The 27,959-nt window shown below is 34.7% G+C and overlaps 8 protein-coding genes and 1 long non-coding RNA gene across 13 annotated transcripts; 5 read left to right on the forward strand and 4 right to left on the reverse strand.

Annotated features, from left to right (window-relative positions):
• Positions 1-631: 631 nt before the first annotated feature.
• Positions 632-1,528, forward strand: LOC105964004 (uncharacterized). The gene has a single exon (XM_012988502.2). The coding sequence runs from the start codon at positions 632-634 to the stop codon at positions 1,526-1,528; it is 897 nt and encodes a 298-aa protein (XP_012843956.2).
• A 210-nt stretch (positions 1,529-1,738) lies between these two features.
• LOC105964050 (GDSL esterase/lipase At4g01130) lies at positions 1,739-3,591 on the reverse strand. Its single transcript, XM_012988546.2, has 5 exons — positions 3,283-3,591; positions 2,903-3,112; positions 2,644-2,807; positions 2,283-2,553; positions 1,739-2,195 (listed from the first exon to the last, which is right to left on the reverse strand). The coding sequence occupies exons 1-5, from the start codon at positions 3,512-3,514 to the stop codon at positions 1,939-1,941; spliced, it is 1,134 nt and encodes a 377-aa protein (XP_012844000.2). The 5' UTR covers positions 3,515-3,591; the 3' UTR covers positions 1,739-1,938.
• Positions 3,592-4,002: 411 nt separating this feature from the next.
• On the reverse strand, positions 4,003-6,104 carry LOC105964051 (GDSL esterase/lipase At4g01130). Its single transcript, XM_012988548.2, has 5 exons — positions 5,537-6,104; positions 5,244-5,453; positions 4,995-5,152; positions 4,524-4,794; positions 4,003-4,430 (listed from the first exon to the last, which is right to left on the reverse strand). Exons 1-5 carry the CDS (start codon positions 5,787-5,789, stop codon positions 4,162-4,164), a joined length of 1,161 nt encoding a protein of 386 aa, XP_012844002.2. The 5' UTR covers positions 5,790-6,104; the 3' UTR covers positions 4,003-4,161.
• Positions 6,105-7,091: 987 nt separating this feature from the next.
• LOC148772498 (uncharacterized) lies at positions 7,092-7,919 on the reverse strand. The gene is made up of 2 exons (XR_016030116.1): positions 7,617-7,919; positions 7,092-7,322 (listed from the first exon to the last, which is right to left on the reverse strand). It is a non-coding gene; the product is annotated as an uncharacterized LOC148772498 (long non-coding RNA).
• A 4,222-nt stretch (positions 7,920-12,141) lies between these two features.
• LOC105963875 (common plant regulatory factor 1) lies at positions 12,142-16,393 on the forward strand. Of its 4 annotated transcripts, none has more exons than XM_012988358.2 (12): positions 12,142-12,532; positions 13,449-13,576; positions 13,803-13,850; positions 13,962-14,057; positions 14,168-14,248; positions 14,359-14,519; positions 14,640-14,688; positions 14,794-14,842; positions 14,935-15,134; positions 15,414-15,491; positions 15,589-15,714; positions 15,805-16,393. In XM_012988358.2, the coding sequence occupies exons 2-12, from the start codon at positions 13,517-13,519 to the stop codon at positions 15,991-15,993; spliced, it is 1,137 nt and encodes a 378-aa protein (XP_012843812.1). In that variant the 5' UTR covers positions 12,142-12,532; positions 13,449-13,516; the 3' UTR covers positions 15,994-16,393. The 4 variants fall into 4 exon arrangements, with proteins under 4 accessions (XP_012843812.1, XP_012843811.1, XP_012843813.1 ...); XM_012988357.2 differs by having other exon boundaries at positions 12,162-12,532; positions 13,800-13,850; XM_012988359.2 differs by having other exon boundaries at positions 12,296-12,532; positions 13,800-13,850; positions 14,935-15,119.
• A 727-nt stretch (positions 16,394-17,120) lies between these two features.
• On the forward strand, positions 17,121-20,276 carry LOC105963876 (Galactose mutarotase-like superfamily protein). Of its 2 annotated transcripts, none has more exons than XM_012988360.2 (9): positions 17,121-17,391; positions 18,240-18,351; positions 18,533-18,607; positions 18,836-18,892; positions 19,015-19,178; positions 19,254-19,388; positions 19,485-19,587; positions 19,680-19,779; positions 19,872-20,276. In XM_012988360.2, the coding sequence occupies exons 2-9, from the start codon at positions 18,241-18,243 to the stop codon at positions 20,078-20,080; spliced, it is 954 nt and encodes a 317-aa protein (XP_012843814.1). In that variant the 5' UTR covers positions 17,121-17,391; position 18,240; the 3' UTR covers positions 20,081-20,276. The 2 variants fall into 2 exon arrangements, with proteins under 2 accessions (XP_012843814.1, XP_088670923.1); XM_088814797.1 differs by having other exon boundaries at positions 17,383-17,519.
• A 134-nt stretch (positions 20,277-20,410) lies between these two features.
• Positions 20,411-22,832, reverse strand: RRP41 (3'-5'-exoribonuclease family protein). Its single transcript, XM_012988549.2, has 11 exons — positions 22,583-22,832; positions 22,433-22,479; positions 22,240-22,300; positions 21,984-22,022; positions 21,821-21,888; positions 21,574-21,652; positions 21,453-21,489; positions 21,257-21,373; positions 21,048-21,133; positions 20,795-20,884; positions 20,411-20,672 (listed from the first exon to the last, which is right to left on the reverse strand). The coding sequence occupies exons 1-11, from the start codon at positions 22,634-22,636 to the stop codon at positions 20,625-20,627; spliced, it is 726 nt and encodes a 241-aa protein (XP_012844003.1). The 5' UTR covers positions 22,637-22,832; the 3' UTR covers positions 20,411-20,624.
• A 36-nt stretch (positions 22,833-22,868) lies between these two features.
• LOC105964005 (ubiquitin-conjugating enzyme E2 28) lies at positions 22,869-25,281 on the forward strand. The gene is made up of 5 exons (XM_012988503.2): positions 22,869-23,005; positions 23,145-23,230; positions 24,345-24,472; positions 24,763-24,867; positions 24,951-25,281. The coding sequence occupies exons 2-5, from the start codon at positions 23,161-23,163 to the stop codon at positions 25,092-25,094; spliced, it is 447 nt and encodes a 148-aa protein (XP_012843957.2). The 5' UTR covers positions 22,869-23,005; positions 23,145-23,160; the 3' UTR covers positions 25,095-25,281.
• A 1,087-nt stretch (positions 25,282-26,368) lies between these two features.
• LOC105964053 (ethylene-responsive transcription factor CRF5) lies at positions 26,369-27,605 on the forward strand. Its single transcript, XM_012988550.2, has one exon. The coding sequence runs from the start codon at positions 26,495-26,497 to the stop codon at positions 27,416-27,418; it is 924 nt and encodes a 307-aa protein (XP_012844004.2). The 5' UTR covers positions 26,369-26,494; the 3' UTR covers positions 27,419-27,605.
• Positions 27,606-27,959: the final 354 nt, after the last annotated feature.

A 27,959-nucleotide genomic window follows, 5' to 3' on the forward strand; every position in this document is an offset into this window, starting at 1 on the left:
ATAAAAAAAAATTATAAATTGTAATTGACGGAATTCGAAAATTTCGCTCTGTAATAGCTACAAACAAATGCCTAGAAAATGAAGAAGAAAAATGCATAATTAATATATATATAATAAAATAAAATAAAGAAAAGAAATACATAAGTAGTGGTGTATAGTCCATAGTCCAACAAATCCAACTCACACAAAAAGAATAAACAAAGTTAGCCAACACCTAAGCACAACTCAAAAGAGTCCCTCTTCCCTCTTTGTTTAAGGCGCCACCCTCCCACTCCTAATTAATTAATTAATTAACTAATTTATTTATTTTTTAATTTAGAATTTTTAATTTCTTACATTTATATATGTAAGAAGAATATACTATGCAACAACCATATTAAAATAATAAATTAAAAACTCCCCTCCTTATGAACAAAACATATTTTCCTTCACTACCATTTTTTATTTTTCATCCATTTTTGCACAACATACATTTCACATTTCTTGATCTAAGCATATCAAGAAAATCGATAAGGGGTCGAAAAAAAATAAAATAATCGAAGAAAGGCGAGTTTTCGAGAAGCAAGATCACATCGAAGTTTCTAGAAGGTTAATAAGGCATGAAGAGGAAGCTTTCTTTGTAGTTTTATTGATGGAAGGTTCTATAAGGAATTGGCTCATGATCATTATTATCATGCTTTGTGGAATGTTGTTACATCCAATATTTGTTCAAGCCACCGATCAAGATTCGCTAAACTCCGTTCTTTACGATTATGCATCCAAGAACATTCCGAAGCCTCGTACCGGCAAAATGTACGAGGTTTCTGATCTCCCGTCAAACTTATCCGGTATAGAAGCTTCCATCATCCGTTTGAGAACTAACCGGCTGTGGAAAAATGGCGTAAATTTCACCTCCTTCGAAATCCCACCGAAAATACTGCCACAGCCTTATACGAGGAGAGTCGATATAGTGTATCGAAACCTAGGAAACCGGTCGAGGAATTATTACGGTGTGCCTAACCACACGTTAGTTGCTCCCGTGATAGGCTTTCTTGCCTACGACTCCGACGCGGGCCCCACCAACCACGGCCGGCTCGTCCAGCTCAGCGTCCGTGGGGACCGCGTCGATGATCTCATTATCGTTCGGTTTCGGAATATTGTTTCGATTGTGGGGATGAAGTGTGTGAGGTTCGATAGTAATGGCACGTTCGGATTGAGCGAGTTGACGGTGGAAAGTTCGTGTTTGGCGAGCGGTGAAGGGCATTTTTCGGTTGTGGTTCCTAATCACGATCGGCCGGATAAAAACGAGGAAAAAAGAGTGATAGTTAATCGGTGGATTATTGGTTTAGTTTTATCCGGGGTGGTGGGATTAGTGTTGATTATTGGGATTATGGTGTACAGATTGGTGAAGTGGAAAAAAATTAAAGAAATGGAGAAAATGTCTGAAAGAAGTGAAGCACTGGATACAATTTGGATTGGCAATAGCAAAATGTTTTCAGCTTCAGGTATTCGAACGCCACCTGTCATCGAGAATACTTACGTTCCTTGATCGGTTTTCGTTTTTCGAGTTTCTTGTTACATTTTTTCATTTTTTTTTTAAATTTATAAATATATATATTTTTTCTTCGTTTTTCTCTGTTTTGAAATAAAGAAAGATACAATCATTACATTGAAAGGCTGTTAATAAAAAAAAAAATAGTCGGCTGTTTTTCGATAATCGGCACTAATGGTGTTGTATAATGGAGTGGTGGACCGTAAATCGCATCCCTGGAAATTTCGTTTAATTATATATAAATACATAATCTTGATTGATTTAGAGCACTCAACCACTGAAGATTCTTTGTCTTATAGTTTTTATAGCGAAAACGATGTTTCGATTCCCTCTAACTATGAATTGACAAAGACTCGTTTTAAATATCGAATTACACGAACAAAAAAAAAGATCGTTCGTCGTTCGCTTTATTTCCCCCTACATTTAAGAAGTGGTAACGGAGGATCGAAACAAGAACCGTTAATAATAGCATTAGCCACAATCTCGTTTGCTGCTTCTGTTGCATGAATTCCATCCCAGCTGACGTAATTATACGGATCGTTACACGCAGTTGCGGTCAAATTTTGACCGTTGACCAACTTCGTGTTTCCGCAGTAAACTTTCTGGTCGAAATTGTGGGGCCCGCCCCCGTATCCGCAGCAAGCTTTTGTCCCGTATTTCATCCCTGTCCGATAAATCGAAACATAATTTAGTAAACTATGCAATTTTTTATTTTATTTTTTTCGTAGAGTTTATTTTTAGTGTTATGTACCATAAGACGAAGGGTGTCGAAAGAGGTCTAGCATGACAGAGTGAATATCTGCGTATATAATATTTGCATCGATAATATCTTTTCTTGTTTTAATTAATTCTTCGTCGAGCATTGAGTTGTAATCTGCTACGGCATTGTTGTAAGAAACCATGCAACCGAACGAGTCGATATCCGAGGTGTCGTGTGGAAGTTCGACCAAGAATGCAGGGTAGCACCCTATTGGTGCTAGATTTAGTACCAAAAATGTCCTCCCTCCTAATTCATAAATTTCCTTAAAAAATCAGACAACAAAACATTTAATTAGTACTATTAAGTATTAATCATAACAATTAAAAAAAAAATACATATATTTTTTTTAAACCTTAATAGTGGTAGCAATTTGTGAAACCACTTGAGGTAAATACTGCTTCACACCACTTATGCCAAGAGAAGCTAAGTTCCCTGTGAAGTCGTTTTGGCCGATGTAAAACGTGTAAAGCGATTTTCCGAACATATCCGGTGGAGGAATATTCTTTTCGGCTTGTCCTGCACAAGATTTTATTTTCATATTAAAATTAAGATTAAAAAAAAAGTAATGCAAGTGCAGAATAGTACTAATGAATGTATGTATATATATGTACCTAGAGAGTGAAGTTCATCAACTTTGGATTTAAATTGCTTCATTTGATTGAGCTGAATTGCAAGAGAAAAAGGGCTAACTCCCGTTACAAATAACGAAGTTTGTGGCAGACGAACGGTTGATGCTAATGTAGCGAAGTTTGCACCGTGTCTGAAATCGGAGCCTATTGATTGCAGATACGGGCTAACAAATGGCAGCCCTAGAGCTTGTGCTGCACAAATCGACAAATTTAGTACTAAGTTCACTTCATCAATTTACTTAACAACAGACACTAATAACTGATTTCACACATATCATTAAAACATATATACTTGATGATAATTGTTATTTTTCTTACATATCAAGAAAATAGTAAATATCAAAAAAAAAAAAAAAAAAAACCTAAAAAATCGAGGATGACTCTGCCGTCGGTTGCTCGTCCGACCGGTTTTTTGAAGTAAGTCATTCCATAGGGAAGATTTTCCGATGGAAAAGCAGCGTAAAATCCTCCGGTATCGGAATTCGAGTCTCCGAAGTTGAAAATGGCCTCAAAATCACATTCTGCATCACTTTTTCGAGCTGATAAAATTGCTATAACAACTGCGAAAATCACTTTTCTTGCTTCAAGATTCATTCTTGATTTATTTATTTATTTATGGATAGAGATAAATAGTTTGTGGTAATTAAATGTGATAATGTTGATAGTTATATATATATATATATATATATATATATATATATACAGCAGTACTAGGAAACAAATAAGACTGTTAGCTCTGTAACAGATCACATGGCCAATTGCAAGCTCTTGTGACCACTGCAAAAACCTTTTTCAGTTTTGAGGCTCTGATTTCAAAGAAAAATTAATTATTATTATTATTATTTATTTAATTTTCAAATATTATTAATCAAGATCAATATTTCATTTACTATTACCACAAAGACTCCTAATTTATCGGTGGGCCCAAAAACGCACACGAGCTAGGAAATACAAACTAGATTGGACAAACCATGTGCGACGAGTTTGATGCCTCAAACTTGTTCGAGTGATCGACAATTCAGTTCAATTCCAAACTCTACTATGACATAATCAATCAACAATATCAAATTTATAACTATAAATTAATCAAACAGAAACTGAGAATTTAACATTCACAATTTTTATTCACAATCCAAAGGATTAAACTATCCACATTTCATTCCACTCCTTATCACTTATCAGTCATCACAGCTATTATTTATTCATGACTGATAAAACACAACTCTCTCATAACACACACTTCAACCAATCGGCTGAATATCGCAGTACTGATTAAGAGCGAAAGAAGGATCGAAGTTCGAGCCACTAAGTAACGAATAAGCTACAATCTTATTAGCAGCTTCGGTCAAATGAATCCCATCCCAGCTCACGTAATTCTGCGGATCACTACAAGCCGAAGCCGTCACTGTCTGACCGTCGACAACCTTTGTAGCTCCACAAAACACTTGTTGGTTATAATTGTACGAACCGCCACCGTATCCGCAGCATGCAGTTGTCGCATGTTGCATCCCTATTTTAATTTCCCAGAAAACATATGAATAAACATTAATGAAAAGAAATTTTTGATTTTTGGATATAGGGTTATTCGAGAAAATATATGTACCGTGTGAAGTGGGATTTCGGAAAAGGTCTAGAATAACGGAGTTTGTGTCCACGTAGATCACGTTTGCGTCGTGGAGTTCTTGCCTAACTTGGGAGAGAGCTTGTTTGAGATTCTCGTTGTAGTCGTTTACTGCGTTGTTGTACGACATCATGCATCCGGAAGAATCTATATCCGAGCCACCCTGTGATTGTTGCACCAAGAATGTAGGGTAACAACCCACCGGAGCTAGGTTTAGGACCATAAATGTTCGCCCTCCTAGCCAATAGATTTCCTGCATGCATGCATGCAGTAGTTTAATTTGATCAATCCAATATATGTTTGTTGCTTGTAGCGTGAAATATTTATGTAACAGATATGATCAGTAGCGAAACCAGAATTTCATCTACATGCAGATTATTCAGTAAGTGAAAATTTGAAAGATACTATAAGCGGTGGGGGCATGGCCCCCCATGTTAGTATAGTGGGCCCCACCTTGATGGCGCTAACGGTTTGGGAAATGATTTGTGGCTGAATTTGCTTGACACCGCCGGGACCCGCCGAGGATGCATAGCCAGTGAAGTCGTTTTGGCCGATGTAAAATGTGTAGAGCGATTTTCCGAAAACATCCGGTTGAGGAAGATTGGTTTGTCCTACAAAGATTGAACTTTTCAGAGGTTGTTTTTTTTATTTTAAAGGTTGTTACATGTAAGAAGCAAAAAACTAAAAAAACATTTTTTGTACCTTGGGATTTGAATTCTTCAACTCTTGCCTTGAAATTCTTCAGTTGGTTGATCTGGACAGCCAGATAAAAGGGGCTAACACCGGTGACATATAACGAAGTGTTTGGCTGAAGAACCGTCGAAGCTGACGTGGCAAAGTTGGCCCCGTGTCTGAAATCGGATCCAATCGACTGCAGGTATGGGCTCAGAAATGGCAATCCCAAACCTTGTGCTGCATTAGTTCAACAAAATAAATATTAAAAACAAAACATTAATTTCATCAAAAAAAAAAAGTAATATAAACATATATAATACCTAGGAAATCGATAAAGAGACGGCCATTGCTAGGTCGGCCAGTCGGGCGGTTAAAGTAGGTCATGCCATTGGGAGAAGACTGAGATGGAAAAGCGGCAAAAAAGCCACCGGTGTCGGAGTTCGAGTCACCGAAGTTGAAGATCGCCTCAAACGCGCATTTTGCATCACCCCTTAAAACCATCGCCGCCATGACAACCACCACCACCAAAGAAACCCTAAAAATTGCACCTTTTTCATGAGAAAAATGAGCCATTCTTGAAGACTTGGTGTATATTATATTGCTATAGAGAAAAGTGTGAGATGGAGAAAAATTGATTGAAGTTGGCTAGGTTTATATAGAGGTGGGATTTGTGTGAAGAAGCAAATTGCTGCAAGAAAGCTCGAAATTTTCGTGATGAAGATCAGCTCAAGAAATGGTGACAAAGAATTAAATGGATGTTTATACAGATGTCCGATGAAGCAAACGTTTGGTAAATAAGGGCTAGGGTTTAATGCATGGCTACGTACGTAATTGAATCTGCAACCACTATGACATAATATATGGACAAACAATACCGATGAAGAGATCAAATTAAGATCAAGAGGAAGAAGCATTTAATTTATATTATATGGTAGAAAATAAGATGACAAAAATTGCCACCAACTTGTTAGCTAGGCCATTAATATATATATATATATATATATATATATATATATATATATATATATATATATATATATATATATATATATCCATGCATTTTTTTTATTATTTTTTTGTGATTTATAAGCAAATATATCTAATATTCATGCACTTCTTTAATTTGCAATGTAGCAAAATGTGTAGAAATACTTAGAATTTTGTATATTTTCGATTTTCCACCTAAAAATCGTAATATGTCGACCATCAATAAAATAAATTATAACTAGTTTGTATCGAATCCATTTATAAACGTTTTCTAGATCGAGTTTGTGACATATGGTCTGCGTCTGGTGTGACTTATGTATCTCGTGCAATTTGCAATTTACTGCACAAGAGTGGAAATTTACTCAATACAGCTATATATTTATTTTGTAGCTTTAATTTTTTAATAAATTATTATAAAAATTAGGGGTTATTTTACATACCCCTAGCCACCAAATAAACTAGTGATAAATCCAAACCCAAATCATCCTTTGATATACCCCCTGGAGAAGCGAAAGTACTATACTACCCTTATATGCAATTTTCGGCCAAACTGCATTCAGCATTTATGGTCCTGCATTTATCATTTTCGCTGATTTATTTATTATTATTTTCCTTTTTTTTTTTTTAATAAACCTGTTTGTTAAATATATATATATATATATATATATATATATATATATATTTAATTTTTTTAATTTTTTTTTTGAAAAAAAAATTAATTTTTTTTTAACTCTTTTTTAATTTTCAAAACAATATGTTTACGGTACTGAAAATAACTACATGTAACTATAGTACCTATAGTACTTTATAGTTATGTTCGTTTTTTTTCCCCATATTTTTAGTCGATCAATTGTATACACACACGAATACTGACTTATACAAAATAAATTCATAAAACCCCAACAAAAATTTACAAATTTCAATATTTTTATTATAAATTACATCAGAACCAATAAAATACAAATCGAAAATACACAAATATACTCATATGTAACTACATGTTTCTATAGTAATGTATAGTAATGTACAATAATGTATACAATCTATTGAACAAATCAGATGTAACTTCAAAAAAAAAAATTGACACCTTCAAGGAAAGGATCAATGGCCTTCATTAAGCTGCAATAGCAAAATCAAAAACAAAAAGAAATTATTTTAGTGCAAATCAACAAAATTTGAAGAAAAACATCAAAACACTCAAAAATCAACAAACACTAAGAGATCGGGAGATAGAGAGAGAGGTTATTGCTGGGAAATGCTACAGATTTTAAATCAAACATACAGTGACTCCTCACCCCCCTCGCCTCCTACCAAAACCGTAGACGCCGCTAATAACCACTCACGGTTCCGCGCGCCCACAAATGCAAAAAAATATAGAAATAAATCTGAAAAGATAAAAATAAACGAAATTACCATCAAAATATAGATCCCGACGAGAGGAATCCAACGGTGGGTGACCCGTCAAATTTCGACGGGTGGAACACAGAATAAAGCTCCGACAAGACCACCGTCCTCGAATGAAAAAAAATTGCAGAAACATATCCGCGCTCGAAACTGAATGAAATAACCACCAAAAGAAAGAGCTCGACGAGAGGAATCCAACGGTAGTTAAACCATCGAATTCCGACCACCGGAGAGAGAGTTATGGCTCCGGGAAGCAATTTCGCCGGTGAGAGGTTTGTAGAGGCGGGATTTTGAATCTGGGAGAAGAAGAGAGGGACTGTGAGTGGCTAGGGTTAAAACTGATTTTAGAAGGTTTTATAGGAACTTCAGGGTAACCCAGGGGGTATGTGGAAATGAGGGAGGTTTACCCTAGAGTATAATCCACTTGGTAGTTATTTCTATATAATTTGGAAATGAGGGGTGTACAAAATAATCCCTAAAAATTATTAGTGCAATGTTTGGGCCTTGTTCTAGTGAACATTTTTTTATTTCAGTGGGCTTGACTCTTGAGCCCAAGATTAAAACCCATATATATACATTTTCTATTTTTATTTTTTCCTTTTTCTTTTATAAGAAAAGGAATTTAAAATTTTAAAAATAAAAAATAAAAGAAAAGGAAAAAGTAGTTTCCACAAAGTCCACGTCAAAGCATGGGGCGCGTCGACATTTTCACATGGGCGTGGTAGACTAATAGTAACCCCCGATGCGTGACACGTCACCCCATCACCACTGATTATCCTCCCGCCACGTCCTCTCTTTGTCCACCGCAAATCACGCATCTCCGTCCATTCCAAAAGCAAATCCAACGGCGTCCAGAATCCTGACGTGGCAAATGCCCCCTCTCACTGACGTCACCCCCCACCCACCTATCTTGCGTGGGAAATTCCCTCTCAATTTCCTGGCCTTCATTTGCAATTTCCCCTTTTTTATTTATAAATATTTTTTTATTTGAAATAGTGGAAAAATGCAGCTTGTACAAAACGACAAGGGCAATAAAGGTCAATCACGTGCTATCCGCCCACGTGGATGATACGTGGGTCAAAGCCAGGGCATCCATCTAGAAGGACGTGATGTATGAGCTGGCACGGGCTCTTATGTGGGGCCCACACCCCCACCAAATGCTGAGAGCCGTTGTGGGATGGACACCTCAGCTTGTGGACCGGCGTTGTTTATTGTGGGCCTCTTGCCTTCACGGTGAAATACTTCGGACGATTTTTTATTGATGTTGTTTATTGTGTGCTTACTGGATATTATATATGTTCCACAATAACTGTGTCTTTTTTAAAATAGTTTTGTTCCATATTATTTGTCACCTTAGATTTCCAAAACTGCATTAAATGCATTTTTTCCTGTTTTAACCTTATTAATTCAACTATAAGTATTAACTCTCTTATCACATCATTAAATAATAAAGGTTATTTTAGTCTTTCTAAAATATTTTACCTAAAATCAAGACACATTTATTAAGCTTCTTAATTTTTGTGCAAAGTCAGAAACGACACTTAATAGGAAACGGAGGGAGTATTTATTTGCGTAGATCCATGGTGCAAAATTCGGCCCGTGTAGTTTAGTAAGTGTAGCATCCCATAGACTCTTTCTAGATAAGTTATGATACTCTCGATTTTATTTTTCATTATTTATTTGTTTATGTTTCATCATTTTTATTTTTATTTTTTGCGGATTATTACTTTGAATATTTGATCAATTTTCTCTCTAGGCATATCCCTTTGTAAAATGATTTGTTATACTCTATTTACAAATCTCACTATCTAATTTTGAAGTCAAAAGAATATAGAACAAATTAGTTAAGCCTTAACTTCTTATATCTAATTGGATCAGTTCAATGAGTCTATAATTTTTTAACTTATTGAGCCACGAGCCCAATATCGAAGACCACTTCAACCGAGGCCGAATCACTTTTAAGTAAGGTTTGGATTCGACAATTACAATTAATTAATCTCAGCCCAACAAACTTAGTATAAGTAAATATTATAACTCATTAGTTAAGATACGTTCTATAGTCTAGCAATACGACTCTTTGAATTTTCTCTACAACCCTTGCAATATACATGTCTGATTTGAGCGTTGGAAGAGTTATCGTCGGATTACTCTCGGCTTAGTTTACGAGTACTCTGTAGGTGTTTCTGGACCATCCAACTCATGCGTGAATGGTTCACTTTGCTCTTCCAACTACGTCATGTGGTCTATCTCTAATATTATCATTTGTAAATAATTTCATTAACATTCTTTTATAGGGAGAATGAAAGAAATTTACAAATCGAAAGGGATCGTAGAAAAGATTATTTTAGTGAAGGACGTGATTGTAATTTATTCATAAAATATGACGTAGAATCAAAGATTTGGCCACATACTCTACTAGTTGAATAAAACTCTCCCAATCGTCACACGTCACATAAGTGGGGAACCAAAGATTTGATTTAATTGGGAAGGATTTGGCCTAAGTCTAGTGATGAGGCCTCCGGGGAGGACACGTGGCTCTTTCATGATGAAAATGGCGTTTGGAAAACAAATTTTGAATTATATTTTAAAAAAAATAATAAAGTGAAAAATGTGGAAATCCGATGAACCGGAGAGGGCAGTGGTGCGTCAAACACGGAGTGCTTTTCCGCGTCGGAGAGTGTGTCTCTTCTCTCACGCATGAGCTCTTTCTTTTATAATACTAATAAAGGTTAATTATTATTAACCATTTTGTTTTAATAAATTTTAAAAGTTTATAAAAAAAAATTGCTGATTTGCATATAAGATCCTTTTAAAAAATGCACTCATCATTTTTATTTAAGATCTTATTATGAGCAAAAATAATTTATAAGTTGTTTAACCAAACACTTTAAAACTGTTAATCTTAAAAATAAGATATACAAACTTATCGACTCTCAAAGCGACTTATGAGATGTAAGAGCTTATCAGATTTTCAAAAGAATTTTAGGCTCTAAATTATGAGGATCAACTAACTCATCCTATATATAATGGCTAACATAATTCTAAATTAATTAGAATCAATTTATATATATAATTTAAAACCATACTCAAGCCTTAATTAAACTAATCTATGGGCTCGTCTGGTTAGAGAGATTAACCATTTTTAACTAAATAGTTGGATTTTGTCTGACGTTTGGTATCTCCAATAATTTGATGGATCGATCTACAAATATTATATTACCATGGGTTATCTTGCCTTATATAAATATTTTTTATGGGGCCTTTCAAGGTCCAGCTATACAACAATTCGATTTTTTAATCTTATTTTGACAACCAAACGGGGCCTAAAGAAATATCAACAACCCCACCTACACCAAGCCCACCAATTGTCACAATACAAACATGATTAAGCCGGACAACACGCGCCTCCGTATGGTCCATATAAAAGCAAGGGCAATAGAGTAAATAAACAAAAAGAAATGGGAAAATTGTTTCTACCAAACAGGCCTTACATGGTAATAGCTTCCGGGCCCATTTCCGGAACTCAAACGATCCATAAAATCCAGTTAATTCCCGGATTTTATTTTAAATTAATTCGCTTGAGAGAATAATAAGAACCAACACGTCACCCACATGCCTGTTGGTAGTATTAGTTGGCTAACAACACCCCGCGTAGATCGGGTCGGCAGCAAACACGTGTACGGTTACAGATGACGTTGGAATAAATATTATTCAGCCAGCGCAAAATTTTAGTGCCAGCTCATCACCCCCCACCCCCCACCCCCACCCCCGGGCTTTTGACAACTTTTTTCAGGACTTTTTCTTTTTCTTTATTAATTAATTAATTAAATAAATAAATGCTTGGCCAGCACATAAGTTGAAGTGTTGAACTCATTTTATTTTCTCCTCCAACTTGTTATTTTCTTTTATTTTATCAAATAAATGATTTTATATAATCGAACAAATAATACAATAGTAGCTATAAATTCTTTTAGCATAAAATAATTATGTACATGTATTTTTTTGTTTTCTGAAATGTTAAAAGTCGTTTCAATTTTACTAATGTCATTTTGACTTCGGACCTGATTTTGACATATTTCTATTTTGATTTTGGCAAAATTCGAAACACGAAAATTGTAGTCATTTTGGTTAGCTTTCTAATCCAACTTAAATCTGCTAGATTGGATGCCGTGTGACAAAGTTATGCACAAATGAGTCACATTTTGAATTTTAGATACCTCAATACATCAAAGTTGGGCAGTATCCATTGATTCATGTGTATCTTTCTTGTCCGACATCCAATTTTGGTGATTCAAGTTGGATTAGAAAACTAACTCAGAATACTACAAATTCTATTTTTCGGATTTTGCAAAATTTGGAATTAAAAAAGGATAAAAATCACGTTTGAAGTCGAAACGGTATTATTAAAGTCCGAACGACATTTATCACATCCCGTTTTTTTTTCTCTTAAATAAAATATTTATTTCAATATCATTTAATTAAATTTCACAAAATTAAATGACTTTTCATTTGATTTGCCACATATATATGACTTGGAAAACAGAAAAAAAGGATATGCACAAATTAAATTATCCGAAGGTCATTCATAAATTGGAAAATGAAAAAAAAAAAAGGAAATAATAATTAATTGAAACAGTATCTAAATAATCTAAGCGAAAATATATTAAATAAATTTTGCATATCTTTTCACATTACATAGGAAATATACGAATACGACCAATATCGACACAGGGACACGTGTTGCGTGACGTGGATTGTTGCCTTGGCGTCCGTCCGCCCTCTCTTCTTCATTTCATTCTCCTCTCTCTCTAAAACTTCACAGTGCCAAAAGGACACCTCTAGAGAGAGAAAATAATGCGAGCAGTTTAGAAGCATAAACATGTTCTGAAACTCTTAATTCCGTTCCCTAATCTCCATTTTACGAGGTATGATTAACTTAATTTCTGTGTCAATTCCTTTTTTTTTTATGGAGTGTTGTGCAATTATTATTTGCTGATCACCTTGAATTATCTGCCAATTTTTTTTTTTTTAGGTTTAAATGTTGATTTTGACATTTCAATTTTTTAATTCGTTCGTTATTATTCCGAGAGAAAATTTATATATTTTAAAAACTATTCTGCGGGGTTCCTTTTGCAAATTCTGATAAAAAAGACGAAGAATTTTAATTTTAGGTTTTGTAATGATTGAATTGCGGAAGCTCTGATTTTTTATTTAATTTCTCAGATTCACAACAAATTTGAGCAATTCGATTGATAGTTTTCACAGTTTTAGGTGGCTGAATCGCTTAATTCCCTGTTTTCGAGTTTTCGAATTCTACACGAGGATAAATTTGTCATTTACTGAGTAGTTTTTGTTTAGAGTTTTAGACCCCCAAAGCAGTAGATTGTCGTTGTACTGTGTGTTACAGTACCGGCCATCGGGGTTGGGTGTGAGAGTGAAAAGACGAGAAAGCCCTTTGCTCCTCTTCCTCTTTGGGTGGGTGGGTTGGTACTTTACAACCCTGACCCGGTTATGTATGGACTTCGGACTTTGGAGTTTTGGGGTTTTCTTTTCTATGTGGACCTTAATTAGATTTTCTCCATTATTCAGTTTTGAATTTTAGTGAAGGAAAAGTACCAAGGAAATAGTCTCTTAATTCTTTTTTTTAATAGTATTTAAACATAATAAAAAAAAAAATTCGTTTTTGTGTTTTTTGTATTTCCGTGTAATTTAACATGATCAAAGGGATTTTCAGATTGATGTTTATGCTGTTCTGGGGCGATTCGTTGATGTTATTAATATTAAAAAAAAAAAAAATTGCTTTCTATGACATTGTCTCTTACATGCATTTTCACCTGGCAGAACATTGATACTTGCCATCTTATTACCTGTCGTTTTGCGGAAGACTAAAACGCCCTCCTGAACGTATCATGGGAAGCAATGAAGAAGCGAAGCCTTCGAAGGCTGAAAAACCATCTTCACCTGTAACGGTGAGAATACAAGAATTTACATTGTAATTTAAGAATCTTGTTTCCTTAAATGGCTTAGCAGTTAAGGTGGGACTTTTTTTTTTGCCCGATCGGGCCTCCAAATTTCTGTCTTTATCACACTTGATATATACAACTGTGCGTTGGATATACATATTTCGTTTTTCGTAAGAGATCATTGAAAATGTTCATTTTCTGAGGGAGTTTTCAATGTCTTCCACATTAGCAGGACCAGAATAACAGCGTTCATGTGTATCCTGATTGGGCAGCAATGCAGGTGATTAATTCCGTCTTTAATAAAACTTCTCTCGTGCAAAAAAGTTTTCGTTATGATATTTGAGGGTTTGTTAATGACTTTTAATGGTCATTACCGATAATTATTCTTCAGGCTTTCTACGGTCCGCGATTTGCTGTGCCACCGTATATGAATTCAGGTGTTGCTTCTCCACACGCACCTGTCCCTTACATGTGGGGTCCGCCACAGGTATTGGAGCAAATTTCTTGTCTATTTGATTTATAATGTGCTTAAATTAACTTTCGATTCAGAATAATATCTTGAGATGAAGTGTTGATTTTTTATTGATTTTTCTTCAGTCCATGATGCCTCCTTACGGGCCTCCATATGCTGCATTCTATGCTCATGGAGGAGTTTACGCACACCCTGGAGTACCTGTAGTAAGTCTTTTTTCACATGCATTCGAACGTGATTTCTGGATAAAAATATTAAGAAATATCAATAAAGATTTCAATGAAAATATTTGATAATTGCCTATACGATTATGTAGGCTAGTACTGCCCTGAGCATGGAAACACCAGTGAAGTCACCGGGGAATACAGATGGAGGCTTTGTGAAGAAGCTGAAAGAATTTGATGGGCTTGCCATGTCAATTGGCAATGGAAACGGTGACAGTACTGAACATGACACTGACCGTAGACTTTCAGACAGGTACTTTTTGATAATCATTGGAAATTCGAACAATCTGTCTTAGTACCAAAGTTGAAGTTAATGACATGTGAAGTATCATTTTTTGTTACTAAATCTCCGACTTTTGTTTTTCATTAATAGTGAGGAGACGGATGGTTCCAGTGACGGAAGTAATGGAGTTACACCCAGGGTTAGGATTTTTAATTTTGCAGAAGTTTCCTGTTTCTTGGTTACTATAATAATTTCCTTATTTAACAGTATCGTTTCCCTTGTTTGTATGTTTATGTTCGATTAGGCTGGTCAAAATGGCAAGAAAAGAAGTAGACAAGGATCTCCTAGCAGTGGTAAGCTGTTACATTATTTGTTTCGTCTTTCCCTTAGTAGTTGGTTTCTATTTTTGTTCGATTTGTCTGATAATTTAAACTCGTGGTAATAGGTGATGGCAAAGCTAACAAGAAAAGCAATTTAGTTACTGCTGTGGAAGTCGGTGAAAAGACGACAGATGTGATTCCTTCTGCAGTGAAAACAATGGAGAATACGAATACTGCATTAGAACTGAATGATCCTTCCCAAAATGTCAAGTCGAGCCCGACTAATGCTCCACAGCCACTAATGCAAAATGTAAGCTGGCCACAGGTGTGTTCTAGATCAAATATTTTTTGTTTTTATTGTTCTTCCTTTGCATATTTTTTCATAAACCGAGTTCAATTAAGCGAAATATTCTCGAGAGTACACTACCGTTTTCTAAACATTGAAAAGAACTCAACTTTTGACTGGAAGATCACATGTTAACATATGATGGATCAAAGCTCGAATGAGATATCTGCATTGTATAAATTTGTAATTCTTTCGGGTGCCTATTAACTAATGAGTTGAACACGTATTTAAAAAAAAAATCTATCTTTCTGCTCACAGAACGACCGAGAGCTGAAAAGAGAGAGGAGGAAGCAGTCCAATCGAGAATCTGCAAGAAGATCAAGACTGAGGAAACAGGTACGTATAATATACACCACATCAAAAAATACAGCCTTTGCGTAACTTTTCTAATCTCCTTAAGACATTTTTTAAAATTTATTTTTCGTTACTGAAGGCTGAGACTGAGGAACTAGCTGTCAAAGTTCAAGCACTAACAACAGAGAACATGACCCTCAAAGCCGAGATAAATAAATTAATGGAAAGCTCCGAGCATCTGAAGCTCGAAAACACTGCACTCGCAGTATGTTTCCATATTCTTCTATTTTATATTTTCTTGATTTATAGCCCACCACAAAAATCATAAATAAATAAATGGGTGCAATATTTGTAGGAGAAATTACGAGGCGCCCAAGTGGAGCAAACAGAGGAAGCAAATCTTCACAAGATTGACGAACTGAGAATGAAGCCAGTCGGCACCGTGAACCTACTTGCAAGGGTTAATAACAACTCCGACGGTGAACCGAAGCTTCATCAGCTTCTCGATAGTAACCCTAGAACCGATGCCGTTGCTGCCGGCTGACTTTGACCGTTATTTTGCATCGAGGTCCCGTAACTTTGGCATAATTAATTACAAGTTTCAAAGTTACTTCTAACAAAAAAAAGTAATAGAGAGTGTGTGATTTGGTCTCGGCGAAACCTGGAATGTATTTTAAATGTTCGGATTGCTGGGAAATGATAAAAAGAAACAGATTAGCGTCGTCGTCCGTAATTTAGATAAATTGTATACTTAAGAAAGTGTCTAATTTTATGTGGTTTTTTGTGCAAGAACAACTTTTGATTTGATCTTGTGTTACTTGGTTATTATATAGGGATGATGTTTGTGTTAGTACGAGGAAATGTATTATGTTGTACTGATATGTAAACTTCTGTGTTGGCTTAGAAGGAACAGTGCTATTATATATATTTGGAGTTGGCTTCAATTTAATTTGTGTTGGCATAAAGTCAACGATTTGAGGTTGACTTTTTCTTGGAGTACGTGGTGGAAGAGCCAGCTGGGCACGCTGCTGTCGCACGTGATTAGCATCAACTTGCCCAGCTTTGGTGGCCACTCCTCCTCACGTGATCTTTATTTCCTATTTTTAACTATATATATATATATATATATATATAATATATATATATATATATATATATATATCTTTTTTTTTTTTGCTTCAATCAAGAAATTATGCTTAATAAATCACAAACTGTCGAATTTCCAAAATGAATTAAGTGTAAATTTTTTTTAATAATATTTGTGCTTGAATTACGTCCCGACTAAAATTCCGGATGAACGACGATTCGCAATCTAGTGCAACCTGAGAAAATTTACATGCTTTTTTTGTTATATAATTTGAAGAAAAATATTACCTCAATTTGACAAAAAAGTAAAAAAAAAAAAAACAAGATATCAAAATAATTAAATTGTAAAGATATTTTATTTTTCCAAGACAGAAATGGGGATTACTGCAATATGTCCACCAATCAAAAATCAAATCTTGCCCTCTTTCAATAATAATAATAATAATATAGTAGCACTTCATTTTTTTTGACCCACCCGAATTCTTGTCGACCCGTTTACTCTTTCAGTTCTTTTCCCATGTGCATCAACAGTTTTTGTATGTATAGCAGTGTGAGTAATTTACTAATCACATGAGGGGTAGAAAAGTAATTTACTGAAAGATAAAAAGCATGCCATGCACGTGACCTTTTTCCCGGCTATTCATGTTTCAATTTTATTATCATCCCCAATTGGGAAGCGGTGGCTGAGTTGCTACAAAAGCTTCGGTTTGCTCATTTTTGGGAAGTTGTACATTTCGCCCTATTTTTTTAAATTGTTGTACATCAAATCCGGCGCATTTTAGCGTACCACGTACACCTGTGTTGTACAACTACCTGTACGTACACGTATCCCTCCTCCTTCCTTTGTACATCAAAGGTAATAAAAAAACTCCCTTTTTAATTTTTTTTTTAATTAAATAATTCAGATGAATGTTTAATTATTTAATTCAGCCCATGTTTCCACATTCCTGCTTGTTCCGTTACTAATTTAAATTATTGATTTAAGTAAGTCAAATTTTAATGCTTAATTAAATTTTCAAGATTGCATCACACTTTCATTTATGCGCACTGCACTGTACACTGTGTGTATGAAAAGTTCAGATTTTTCATGATTATTTCTTTATATAGTTTTGATTGATTGCTGCATTTCTGTTTTCTTGAAGTGGGCTTTCTTGAATCTGAATGCTTTATCATAAAGATTCTAGCTTTATTGCTTAGTTACTTCAGTTGGGCTTTATTTCAAATTTGAGCAACTGTATGAAATTTCTTGAATTAGGCTGATTTTATAGTGTTGTGGGATTTTGATTCTAATTGGGAATTGGGTATTTAATTTTAAAAAAATTGTATTTTTTTTTAAGGAGTGGGGAGAGGAGGGTATTTCTTTGTCAGATTTTCCGATTTTCTTGAATTTATGTAAACTTTCGGATATTTATTCATCTGTAACGTATTTTCGGAAGTTTTCGAGTCAAGTGATTTCCTGAATCTGAGGGTCTAAAAGTGAGGGACACATTTGAAAAATTTGCAAAATTTGGTTATAAATTTGCTTAGCTGGCTAGCGATTTTCGTCACAAGAAAAGCCGTATCAGATAGTTCGATAATTAGCTGTCATTTCGACATATGTATTTTACGGCAACGGAATTTATCACATCCAAGAATTGGGCTTATTTTGCAACTTGAGAGGAAAAACAAACAATCGTTTTTTTCCTTTGCTTTTATCCTTTGAAGAATGGGGCATTCTGCAGCCGTTTGTGACCACAGAGCTTCGTTTGAATTGACGAAAGATTGGAATGGGATCGAACAAGTTGAACTTAGGAACCCTCAAGGAGCATCGACTCGAGTAAGATCCAACCCTGATTACCGTTTCTGATTTCAAATACGATTTTTGTGGATATGGGATTTATTGTTTTATTTGTGCTTTTGTTTGGTTATAAGAAATTTCATCTGATTAGATCTGTTTTATTTTAGAGAGAGTTGGTTTTCTTGAAGTTATATTCGTTGTGAATTTGTGAAAAATTCAGGTCAGTTTGTACGGTGGACAAGTTCTCTCGTGGAGGAATGAAAGAGGCGAAGAACTTCTGTTTACCAGTAGTAAGGTGTCGATTATATTCGAATATTCTTTTTTCCATTTTTTTTCTTTCTTTCACAAGAACCTACATTTTATTTTATTGTTATAATTATAAATAATTAGATATGGGATTAGTGGAATTTTAGTCACAAATGTTGTTACCTGATTTGAATTATTGCTGCTGATCGACGAAATCCCGTGTTTCTGTTTTTGAGTAATTAAATGTTGTGTATATTGGCTTTGCAAAACATTGCAGTCCATCTTTAAGTCTCCGAAAGCAATGCGAGGAGGAATCTCTATTTGCTTTCCCCAGGTACCACCATTCGTTTATTTTTCGTATTCATCTTTTTTTTCTTTCTTTTTTTTCTTTTTTTTTTTTTTGAATCCTGCTGATTTATAATTATATATATATATATTTCTTGAAAAATGGTTCAGTTTGGAAACTGTGGTTCACCTGATCAAAATGGATTTGCTCGGAACAAAATTTGGACAATCGAGAATAATCCTCCTCCATTGCATCCAAATGATTCCGTCGGTAAATCCTTTGTCGACTTGTTACTAAAACCAGCCGAAGAAGATCTCAAGTGCTGGCCTCATAGGTATGAACACATTGAATTTTATTTCCAATCATTAAGTATTTCCAATTTAATTTTATATTTTCTACGTTTTGTCAGCTTTGAGCTCCGCCTTAGAGTTGCGCTGGCTTCTGACGGAAACTTGATATTGATATCTCGCGTAAGGAACATAAACGGGAAGCCTTTCAGCTTCTCGTTTTCTTACCACACACACTTCTCTGTTTCTGATATAAGGTAAACAAAAAAAAAATCGAATATTCAGTTTTTGCAATTCTTGATATGGATTTTAAAGTTGATTTTTACATCAAAATTTAATGTACTATAAAACAGTGAAGTGAGAGTAGAAGGTTTAGAGACACTGGATTACCTCGACAATCTCTGCCAAAAGGAACGGTTTACGGAGCAAGGTGATGCCATAACATTCGAATCTGAGGTAACGAAAAAAAGAAAAAAGAAATGCGCTCTTTTAATCTTTACTTGGACTTGAAAAACAAATTGATTTTGTATATTATTTATTGTTTAAAGGTGGACCGTGTTTATCTAAGCTCTCCACAGTGTGTTGCTGTTTTGGATCACGAGAAAAAACGGACATATGTTATCAGAAAGGAAGGCCTACCCGATATTGGTAATTATTATAAAATGTTTGATATATATATTTTTTTCAATTCAAGATTCTTGTTTCTTGAACACTAAAAATTGGATTTTTTTTTGTTAAAGTTGTGTGGAATCCATGGGAGAAAAAGTCGAAAGCAATGGCGGATTTTGGAGACGAAGAATACAAACAGATGGTATGTGTAGCTGGAGCAGCTATTGAAAATAAAATCACATTAAAACCGAGAGAAGAATGGACTGGCAGGATCGAGCTTGCAGCTGTACCGTCTAGCTTTTGCACCGATTTTCTCGACCCTCATCTCAACTTCTTCTGACGCTCTCGATTTCAGTTACTCTGGTTAAAGATCTTGTCTTAATGCAGCAGTATATTAGTGAAACCTCAACTATTGTTTTTTTTAATATGCAAATTGAGGGATTTAGTCTTTAGAGATGTCTTGTTTTGCTGGCTGTATGGATTTATTGTATCCAACCTTACTATTTTCTACAACTTATATGCTCAAATTTTCTTGATCTCTGTTGATTTCTTCATTTTTTAATTTTTTTTTATATATTTTTTTTAACCTTTAATTCAAATGTTATGGCATCAATTTTTGCTGTAATATGTAACATGTAATTGCTTGGATTTCATTGTACAACAATGTAAGTGAGAGTAATAACTAAATTCCTTGTAATAACTAAATTTCAAAGCTCAATTTTCTGACATACATACAACAAATCACAATTTAAAATTTTAAGTCGAAACCAAAATTGGCACAAATAGTGTATCAATCATGGAAAGAAAGGATGATCATATCGTTTTTCAAGAGCTGTATTCGAACTTGTATTTTAAAAAAAGAACTCCTCTACCAAGATAGCAAATCATATACCCCTGCGAGACTCCAACTGCTTCGTGTTCTCCAATAGTATCTGTCACACGAAAGAACACCAAATTCCAATAAAAATTTGTCCCCCGATAAATAAAAATTCGTCCGGATCATATGATTAAGAACACGGTAATTTCCGTAGTGATGAATTTTAACAACGCTTACCTCTCGAATGTAACTTGCCACTGCTTTGCAGCCTTCAATTGCTAGCTGCATGACGTTTTCAAAAGTATCCATTTGTAATTTAGCGTCCATCTAACACCGACACAACATTACTGATTAGGTCAAACGTAAGCAAAATGCTACGAAAATCACACAGTTGACACATCAAGAATCTAAAAGCAAACAGCAAAAACATGGCAGAATTTTCAAAAATCAAAATTTAAAATATGAACTATGCTGAAGAAATAGAAATTACCTGAAGGAGGGTAACTTTATCCAGCTTCGGCAGAATTCCAACAGTAACATCCGCTCCACCAGCACTATCTTCCAAATAATTCAAGTCTGTTTGATTTAAAAAACTAAAGGTTTATCTTCATGTTTTACATGATAATATAAAGCATTCAAATCATCAATTTATGCACAACATCGAAAAAAATATCGACTCAAGTGAACTGTATAATTTACCAAGCAGAGGGGTCCCATTAAGAAATCCAGAACTGCATGAGGTTACAAGATCACGCATTGGAATACCAGCATCGGCAAGAGCCAACGTTGCTGCATTTATGCATGCCGATCTTGTTCCTGAATAATATGCATGTCAGTCAATTCTACACTTAATAGAAATAAAAGGATCATTAGTGCAATTACGAACTCATCTTACCTCCATCTGCTTGGAGTACTTGGACAAAAATGTCAATCTACAAAATAAAAAAGAACAAAGATCACATTTTTGAAGTAAAAGAAACAAGAAATTAACTACACCCGTTTGGTTGGAGAAGAACCTGAGAACGAGGCATTAGGTGTGTCAATATGCATGCTTCCATTGTCTGACGAATGACTAACGATATCTCTGTGGATCTCCTGTACATCGCATGAAAAATTACTCGAGATGAAAGTAATTGCAAAAAATTACTCGAGATGAAAGTAATTGCAAAAAAGAGAAAGCACAACGAACATTTGGCCACACATGCATGTAAATGATGTGTCAATTACATATCACAAGTTTAAGTTCTAACAAGTTTTAATTACCTGTCCCCCTTCGGTTTCCTCATGCGATCTCCGGTACTGAAATTTGCCATGCTATACTCACAGCGCACCTGGCAGATACGTCGTGCATAAAAGATAAAAATTGCTGGATAGAATAATCACGAAAAATCTAAACACACAATCGGGTAATGGCATAAGTAATTACCAATGCCTGATCGTTAAGTTGTTGACTCCTATTTTGGACCTGAAAGATTTCCGATCGGCAAAATTCAAACTTTCAATCAGTACAGTTCACAAAGAAATCTCTCAAGTTTTGGAACAAGCTTAAAGAAAGCTTAAGGAAGTAAGTAAAACATCCATAGACAGGCAGAGGTTGTTTATATCTCGTAAGACGATAAATTTGAGTTCGTCAACGAAACGCATAACAGATTTTTATGCTAAAAACTATTAACAAAAGGAACCTCTCTGGGACCATAAACGGCGGCAATGACTTTAGTGTTCCCCATTTCAAAAACAGCCGAGCTGCAAACAACAAGATCAAATTAATCCACACACACTTCAATTGAGTTCATAAATACTCGACTAGTCATTTTTACAAACAGTTTGTGGGCACTTTTTTCGCAGTGCATGAAACAGTGATTGCAAATCACTTACCCATCAGCTTTTGAAATTACGCCTATTTCTGCACGAAGCTGCCTCATCTGAACTCGCAAATAAGAGAAAAGATAAAATAAAAACCAACAGTAATTGACGTTTAAAACTAATTTAAAAAAAAAAAAAGTAATGAAGAAAGAGAAAATCAACCTCCATGGGGCGGCGACCATCTAACCGGAGACCTTCAGGGTTGACGTACTCCATATCCGCTTCAAACAAAAAGCCGCCGTACGCCGCCGCAAAGGATGGTGGCGATTCTAGCGTTTAATTTGGGTGGGGGGAAGAAGACGAATAATAATATAAATGGGCCGGAAAGTAAAATTGTTTCTTTTGTGGGCTTCCTTTTGTAAATTTAATTAAGGCCCAAACCTATAACTATTTAATTATAATAAATTCGTCTATAACAATTTTATTATTTAATTATAATATAATATAAAAAAAAACTGGAAAAATAAAAATAAATAAAAAATAAAAAAAAGAAATAAAAAGTCATAGTATATTCAGCACTCAGTCTTTCACTCATTTGATAGCGTCAAAAAACAGCAGCGGCAGCTGAACAAGGAAGAGGAAAAGGTCAGAAACTAATGCAATTAATTAATTCTTCTCCTCTACTTTATTTTTTCTTCATATACAGATTAATTTTTTATTTTACTCCTGATTAATTTTTAATTTTGGGCTTCGTTTTTTTTTTTTTTTTTTAATTTTGTAATAGATCTGGTTGTTTTTCGATGGCTTCAAAACGGATCTTGAAGGAGCTGAAGGATCTACAGAAAGATCCTCCTACTTCCTGCAGCGCAGGTTTTTTTATTTATTATTTATTTTTTTATTTTATTTTTTTATGTATTTATGATTTAATATGCTGTTTGAGTTTTTTTACGAGGTTTAATCTGTGTGCATAGCTGGTATATGAACTGAATTTCATCTGGGCTTGCTATTTTTTTTATGTTGTGATTATTTTTTTTGCCAGTGATTAAAATTAAAAGAATAAATAAGACAGGAAAAGAAATTAATTAATTAGTGGGTGTTTATAATTTTTGATTTTTCACTAATTAATTAATTAATTAATTAATTCGTGGTTTGTTTGGAATTCGGATGATTAGGGTTTAGGATGTCATGCGATTCGATTATGCTAAGAATTTCCGGAATCGGAAGTTGATTCATGTATTACTGACATATTTCCCCAAACATCTTAGGCCTCGTTTGGTTGGGGAGATTAGCCGTTATTAACTAAATAATTGGACTTTGTTTGATGTTTGGTATCCCTAATAACTTGCTGGGTTGACCCACAAATAGTATATAATCACGTTTTATCTTGCCTTTTAGGGAGTTTTTTGGTTGGATGTCTTGGGGTCCGATAAAATATTTGGGTTGTCATTGGATTATTTAATTTTATCTTGACTAATCTTATCTCAGCAACCAAACAAGTCCTTAAGAGATAAAGTACTATATATTTTCAAATATGCGACGTGTCGATATCATTCACACGTGTCTCTACCGCAAACCGACTGTATGCTACAGAATAAAAGCAAACTTCCTATTAAAATAAAACTACATTATTATTTAGAAAATGATTTTGTTTTAGCCCCTCGTTTAACGTATTGCACTTTTCTACATGTTTTCTTGTCGTTGTTTGTAATAAATTGTCGTCTCCCGACTAGTTTTCCTTCTTGGTAAAATGTAATCGGGTTCTGAAGTTGATTCGTAAATGTAAATGCAATAACATCTGTAATGTATCTTGTGGCGAAAATTATTCAATCTTTAGTATGATTTTGTTCTCAATTCCTTTTCACTTTCAACGTTCAATACGGTTAAGAAATGTTACTCAATCAAAGATTCCTTCATTTTTTTTTATTTTTTTATTTTTTTTTTTGCAAAATGTAGTAATCGATGTTCTTTTCGTGTATGGTAACAGGGCCTGTAGGCGAGGACATGTTTCATTGGCAAGCAACGATAATGGGCCCACAAGATAGTCCTTACGCTGGCGGAGTTTTTCTAGTCACCATTCATTTTCCCCCGGATTACCCATTCAAACCCCCGAAGGTAACCAACAATTTACGATTTTCGTATTATTGCCTGCCGATAGCAATTTTTCCAAAAGTCCCTAAAAACAACATGAACATTTCGTGCGTCTCGTAATTTGGCTATGTAATTTGATATTGAAAAAAAAATTCACCTTCACTGTTTTCCGATTCTTGATTATTTATTAGAACTCGAAAACATTCTAGAAGGATGTAACAATATTTCTCGATGTTTTTCTCTATATGTACATTTGTTGGAATTACAATAAGCACCTCTCGGTTACGTATTTTTCATTGGTTGACTTTGCACAGGTGGCATTTCGGACGAAAGTTTTCCACCCGAATATTAACAGCAACGGTAGCATTTGCCTCGACATCTTGAAGGAGCAGTGGAGCCCTGCCTTGACAATTTCCAAGGTTAATCTCGTAATTACTTGTAATATACTCGATTCCAACTTCATAATTACCCCACAAAATGAAATAAATATATAAAATTTCAGGTGTTGCTCTCGATTTGTTCGCTTTTGACTGATCCAAATCCGGACGACCCGTTGGTGCCGGAAATAGCACACATGTACAAAACGGACAGATCAAAGTACGAGCAAACCGCTCGAAGCTGGACCCAAAAGTACGCAATGGGTTAGTGCCACGTGGCGAAAGATTGCATGCAGTGTAAAAAAATTCATGTGGTGCTGTCTGTTATTTGTGTTCTTGTGTAAGAAGAGGAGCTTTTTAAAACTGATGTTGGCAATTATGGGTTCTATTATAATTTTATGCTTGTGACTTAATATTTATATTTATATTTGGTTTCTAATAATAATTATTATTTAATTTCTGCTTTTCTTGAATTTCTTTTTGTGGGTTTAATGTCTATTATTTGTTTACGGGTATGGGCCCAATTCTTTTTATCTTTAATTTTTTGTTGTCAAATTTGGGAGCAAGAAATTGGGTTGTAGTGATTTAAGTACTAGGTATTGCAATTTGTCTCTATTCAAATTTTAGAAATTTTGGTCATATTTTATTAATTACAAATTTATTTCATATGGGCCATGTTGAAAAATACTTGTTTTATTATCCGGAAAAGAAAATGGAAAAAGGAAAAAAAATATATAATTAAAAGTGAAGCCAAAATAAATAATAATACCCTATCACAAGGGGTAATCTTGTAACTAAGGATTCGTGTTGAAACTAATTTATTAATTTATTTTAATTGATTGAAATTCGAGTGATGGGATAAAGACAAATAAAGAAAATGTTTATTGATTTTCCAATTATATATATGTTTTCTTTTGCGTGAAGCTCAAGTTTTGGACTGTGCATATTCATTATCATTTCACAGTGAGAGAGAGTACAACCACTGAATCACGCCCTTTGTCATGTTTTGGTACAACATTTCTCTGACATTAATTAAATACACGTTGGAAATATTAAAATATATTTGCATAATATTATATTTTAGAAAATAAATAAATTAAAATATTAACACCTCAAAAACATTCTTGGAGAAATTATTTATTTAATTTTAAATAGATATAGCCGTATCTCAAGTACTTGGAGTGCAAGTAACACGAAATATATGGCAATTTCTCTTCAATTAAGTAGAACACAAATTTTTTTTTATTTGTATTCATATAAAAAAAATAAAATGAAATATAATTTATAAATATAAATAAGTGTAGTGTAGTATGAAATATGAATAATTCAAATAAAAACTTATTCTTTTTCAACCAAAAAAATAGGTCAAACTTAAATAATTGACTCCAAATAGTTAGGGAATCTCATTTATCTCATGGGCCCTGGACCGACTCTCTCTCTCTCTCACTCTCTCTCTTTCTCTCTCTACTCTTTCTCTCTCTACCTATATATAATTTTGAGATCTTTAATTTTTTTATTCAGAATCATTTGATTTTTATAAATTCTTATATTCCTGAGTTACAGTTACAGTCTAAAACCTTTTTCTCTTCAATCCTGTTTTTACTCCACTCATTTAACACTATTAAATTATTCCCACCTATTATTTTTTTTTTTTTTTCTGTCGAGAGAAATGAATCCGCCGAATATGCAGGAGAAGCCCTTCAAGTACTCCGTGAGCACGACGGTCACAACGAAGCTGGTTCCGTCGCCGCCGTCTCGCGGCGGCGGCGCGTTGGGCACCAGAAGCCCACGCGTGGTGAGGATTTCCGTTACGGACGGCGACGCCACGGACTCCTCCGGCGATGAGTGTGGTGACATGAGGTTTCGCCACGTGAGGAAGCACGTGCAGGAGATCAGAGTGGAGGCGGAGAGTGTTTACTACTCGAATAATGGGATGCAGAAGAAGAAGAGGGCGGCGCCGCCGCGGGGTCCGCCGCCGGATGAGAAGGGGAAGGCGAAGAAGTTCCGGGGCGTGAGACAGCGGCCGTGGGGGAGATGGGCCGCCGAGATACGCGACCCAAATCGACGGGGGAGGGTTTGGCTCGGGACTTACGACACGGCGGAGGAGGCGGCTATGGTGTACGACAAGGCGGCGATTGGTATACGCGGCCCCGATGCTATGACAAATTTTATACAGCCACCGAGAATCGCCACGGCGGCGGTTACGTCGGTTTCCGGCGATGATTCGGCGGCGAAGGAGGAAGCATGTGAGAACCCCTCCTCCTCGCCAACGTCTGTTTTGAGGTTTACTACTAATGGCGGTGCGAATATGTCGGAATCTGAATTTAAAAATAATAATAATGACGTGGAAAATCGAACGGCGAGAAATGAGTTTCTGATAGGCGACTGTCTACCGTTGGATGAATCTTTCTTAAACAGTCTCTCGGATTTCCAGCCACACGCGCCGTTGATTTTCGATGATAGTATTTTTCCGGAGCAAGTTTTAGGGGATGGATCCAATTTTCATTTGAGTGAAGATATTGATTCATTAAAATCTGATTTTAATGATTTCTTTGATTTTAATGATTTCGATGACCAATTTTTGTTTGCTTGAAGATTTTCTAAAAATCTTGTATATATATATATTTCTATAATATATATATCTATATATTTGGTATTCTACTAGTTTTTTTTTTTTTTATATATAATTTATATCAAGAAAGATGTCTAGTAGTATTGATTTTGTATTTTTTTTAATTTTGATGATTTGTAGTGATTTGTTATTGACATTTTCTATGTTATTATTATTATTATTATTATTACTACTTTATATAAATTGAGAGAAATTTAGCATGCAATATTTGTATTGAACAACACAATGTTGATGCTAAAATCTTTAATTGATATTTAATTGTATAATATGTATGAATGATGTGACAAGTTGAAGATTTTAAACATGTGAAATATATATATTTTTTTGTATAAATACATTACACATATAAGTGTTTAAATGCACGTGAAGCTTAGTGGATATGACATTCCAATTCAAGAAGAAAATAAATTAAATAATATATTACTATGTTTGTAGAAAAGAGCAAATTATTTTCATTTCTGTGATATGCCATCTTGATTTACACATATATATAATTGTTTTT

This window comes from Erythranthe guttata, chromosome 2, assembly GCF_056151865.1.
Source record: "Erythranthe guttata isolate IM_541 chromosome 2, IM_541, whole genome shotgun sequence".
NCBI lineage: Eukaryota > Viridiplantae > Streptophyta > Magnoliopsida > Lamiales > Phrymaceae > Erythranthe > Erythranthe guttata.

Excerpts from the sequence above, each read along its gene's own strand:
- LOC105964004 (XM_012988502.2), top strand. The coding sequence starts at position 632 with ATGGAAGGTTCTATAAGGAATTGGCTCATGATCATTATTATCATGCTT.
- LOC105964050 (XM_012988546.2), bottom strand. The coding sequence starts at position 3,514 with ATGAATCTTGAAGCAAGAAAAGTGATTTTCGCAGTTGTTATAGCAATT. Across the intron at positions 3,113-3,282 it reads AGTCATCCTCGATTTTTTAG|CACAAGCTCTAGGGCTGCCA; the intron begins GTTTTTTTTTTT and ends CGATTTGTGCAG. Across the intron at positions 2,554-2,643 it reads AAATTGCTACCACTATTAAG|GAAATTTATGAATTAGGAGG; the intron begins GTTTAAAAAAAA and ends TGATTTTTTAAG.
- LOC105964051 (XM_012988548.2), bottom strand. The coding sequence starts at position 5,789 with ATGGCTCATTTTTCTCATGAAAAAGGTGCAATTTTTAGGGTTTCTTTG. Across the intron at positions 5,454-5,536 it reads TCTCTTTATCGATTTCCTAG|CACAAGGTTTGGGATTGCCA; the intron begins GTATTATATATG and ends GAACTAATGCAG. Across the intron at positions 4,431-4,523 it reads CCGAAATCCCACTTCACACG|GGATGCAACATGCGACAACT; the intron begins GTACATATATTT and ends AAATTAAAATAG.
- LOC105963875 (XM_012988357.2), top strand. The coding sequence starts at position 13,517 with ATGGGAAGCAATGAAGAAGCGAAGCCTTCGAAGGCTGAAAAACCATCT. Across the intron at positions 14,058-14,167 it reads ACATGTGGGGTCCGCCACAG|TCCATGATGCCTCCTTACGG; the intron begins GTATTGGAGCAA and ends ATTTTTCTTCAG. Across the intron at positions 15,715-15,804 it reads TCGAAAACACTGCACTCGCA|GAGAAATTACGAGGCGCCCA; the intron begins GTATGTTTCCAT and ends CAATATTTGTAG.
- LOC105963876 (XM_012988360.2), top strand. The coding sequence starts at position 18,241 with ATGGGGCATTCTGCAGCCGTTTGTGACCACAGAGCTTCGTTTGAATTG. Across the intron at positions 18,608-18,835 it reads TTCTGTTTACCAGTAGTAAG|TCCATCTTTAAGTCTCCGAA; the intron begins GTGTCGATTATA and ends AAAACATTGCAG. Across the intron at positions 19,780-19,871 it reads GGAAGGCCTACCCGATATTG|TTGTGTGGAATCCATGGGAG; the intron begins GTAATTATTATA and ends TTTTTGTTAAAG.
- RRP41 (XM_012988549.2), bottom strand. The coding sequence starts at position 22,636 with ATGGAGTACGTCAACCCTGAAGGTCTCCGGTTAGATGGTCGCCGCCCC. Across the intron at positions 22,301-22,432 it reads GTAATTTCAAAAGCTGATGG|CTCGGCTGTTTTTGAAATGG; the intron begins GTAAGTGATTTG and ends TGTTGTTTGCAG. Across the intron at positions 21,889-21,983 it reads AACTTAACGATCAGGCATTG|GTGCGCTGTGAGTATAGCAT; the intron begins GTAATTACTTAT and ends CGTATCTGCCAG.
- LOC105964005 (XM_012988503.2), top strand. The coding sequence starts at position 23,161 with ATGGCTTCAAAACGGATCTTGAAGGAGCTGAAGGATCTACAGAAAGAT. Across the intron at positions 24,473-24,762 it reads ACCCATTCAAACCCCCGAAG|GTGGCATTTCGGACGAAAGT; the intron begins GTAACCAACAAT and ends GACTTTGCACAG. Across the intron at positions 24,868-24,950 it reads CTGCCTTGACAATTTCCAAG|GTGTTGCTCTCGATTTGTTC; the intron begins GTTAATCTCGTA and ends ATAAAATTTCAG.
- LOC105964053 (XM_012988550.2), top strand. The coding sequence starts at position 26,495 with ATGAATCCGCCGAATATGCAGGAGAAGCCCTTCAAGTACTCCGTGAGC.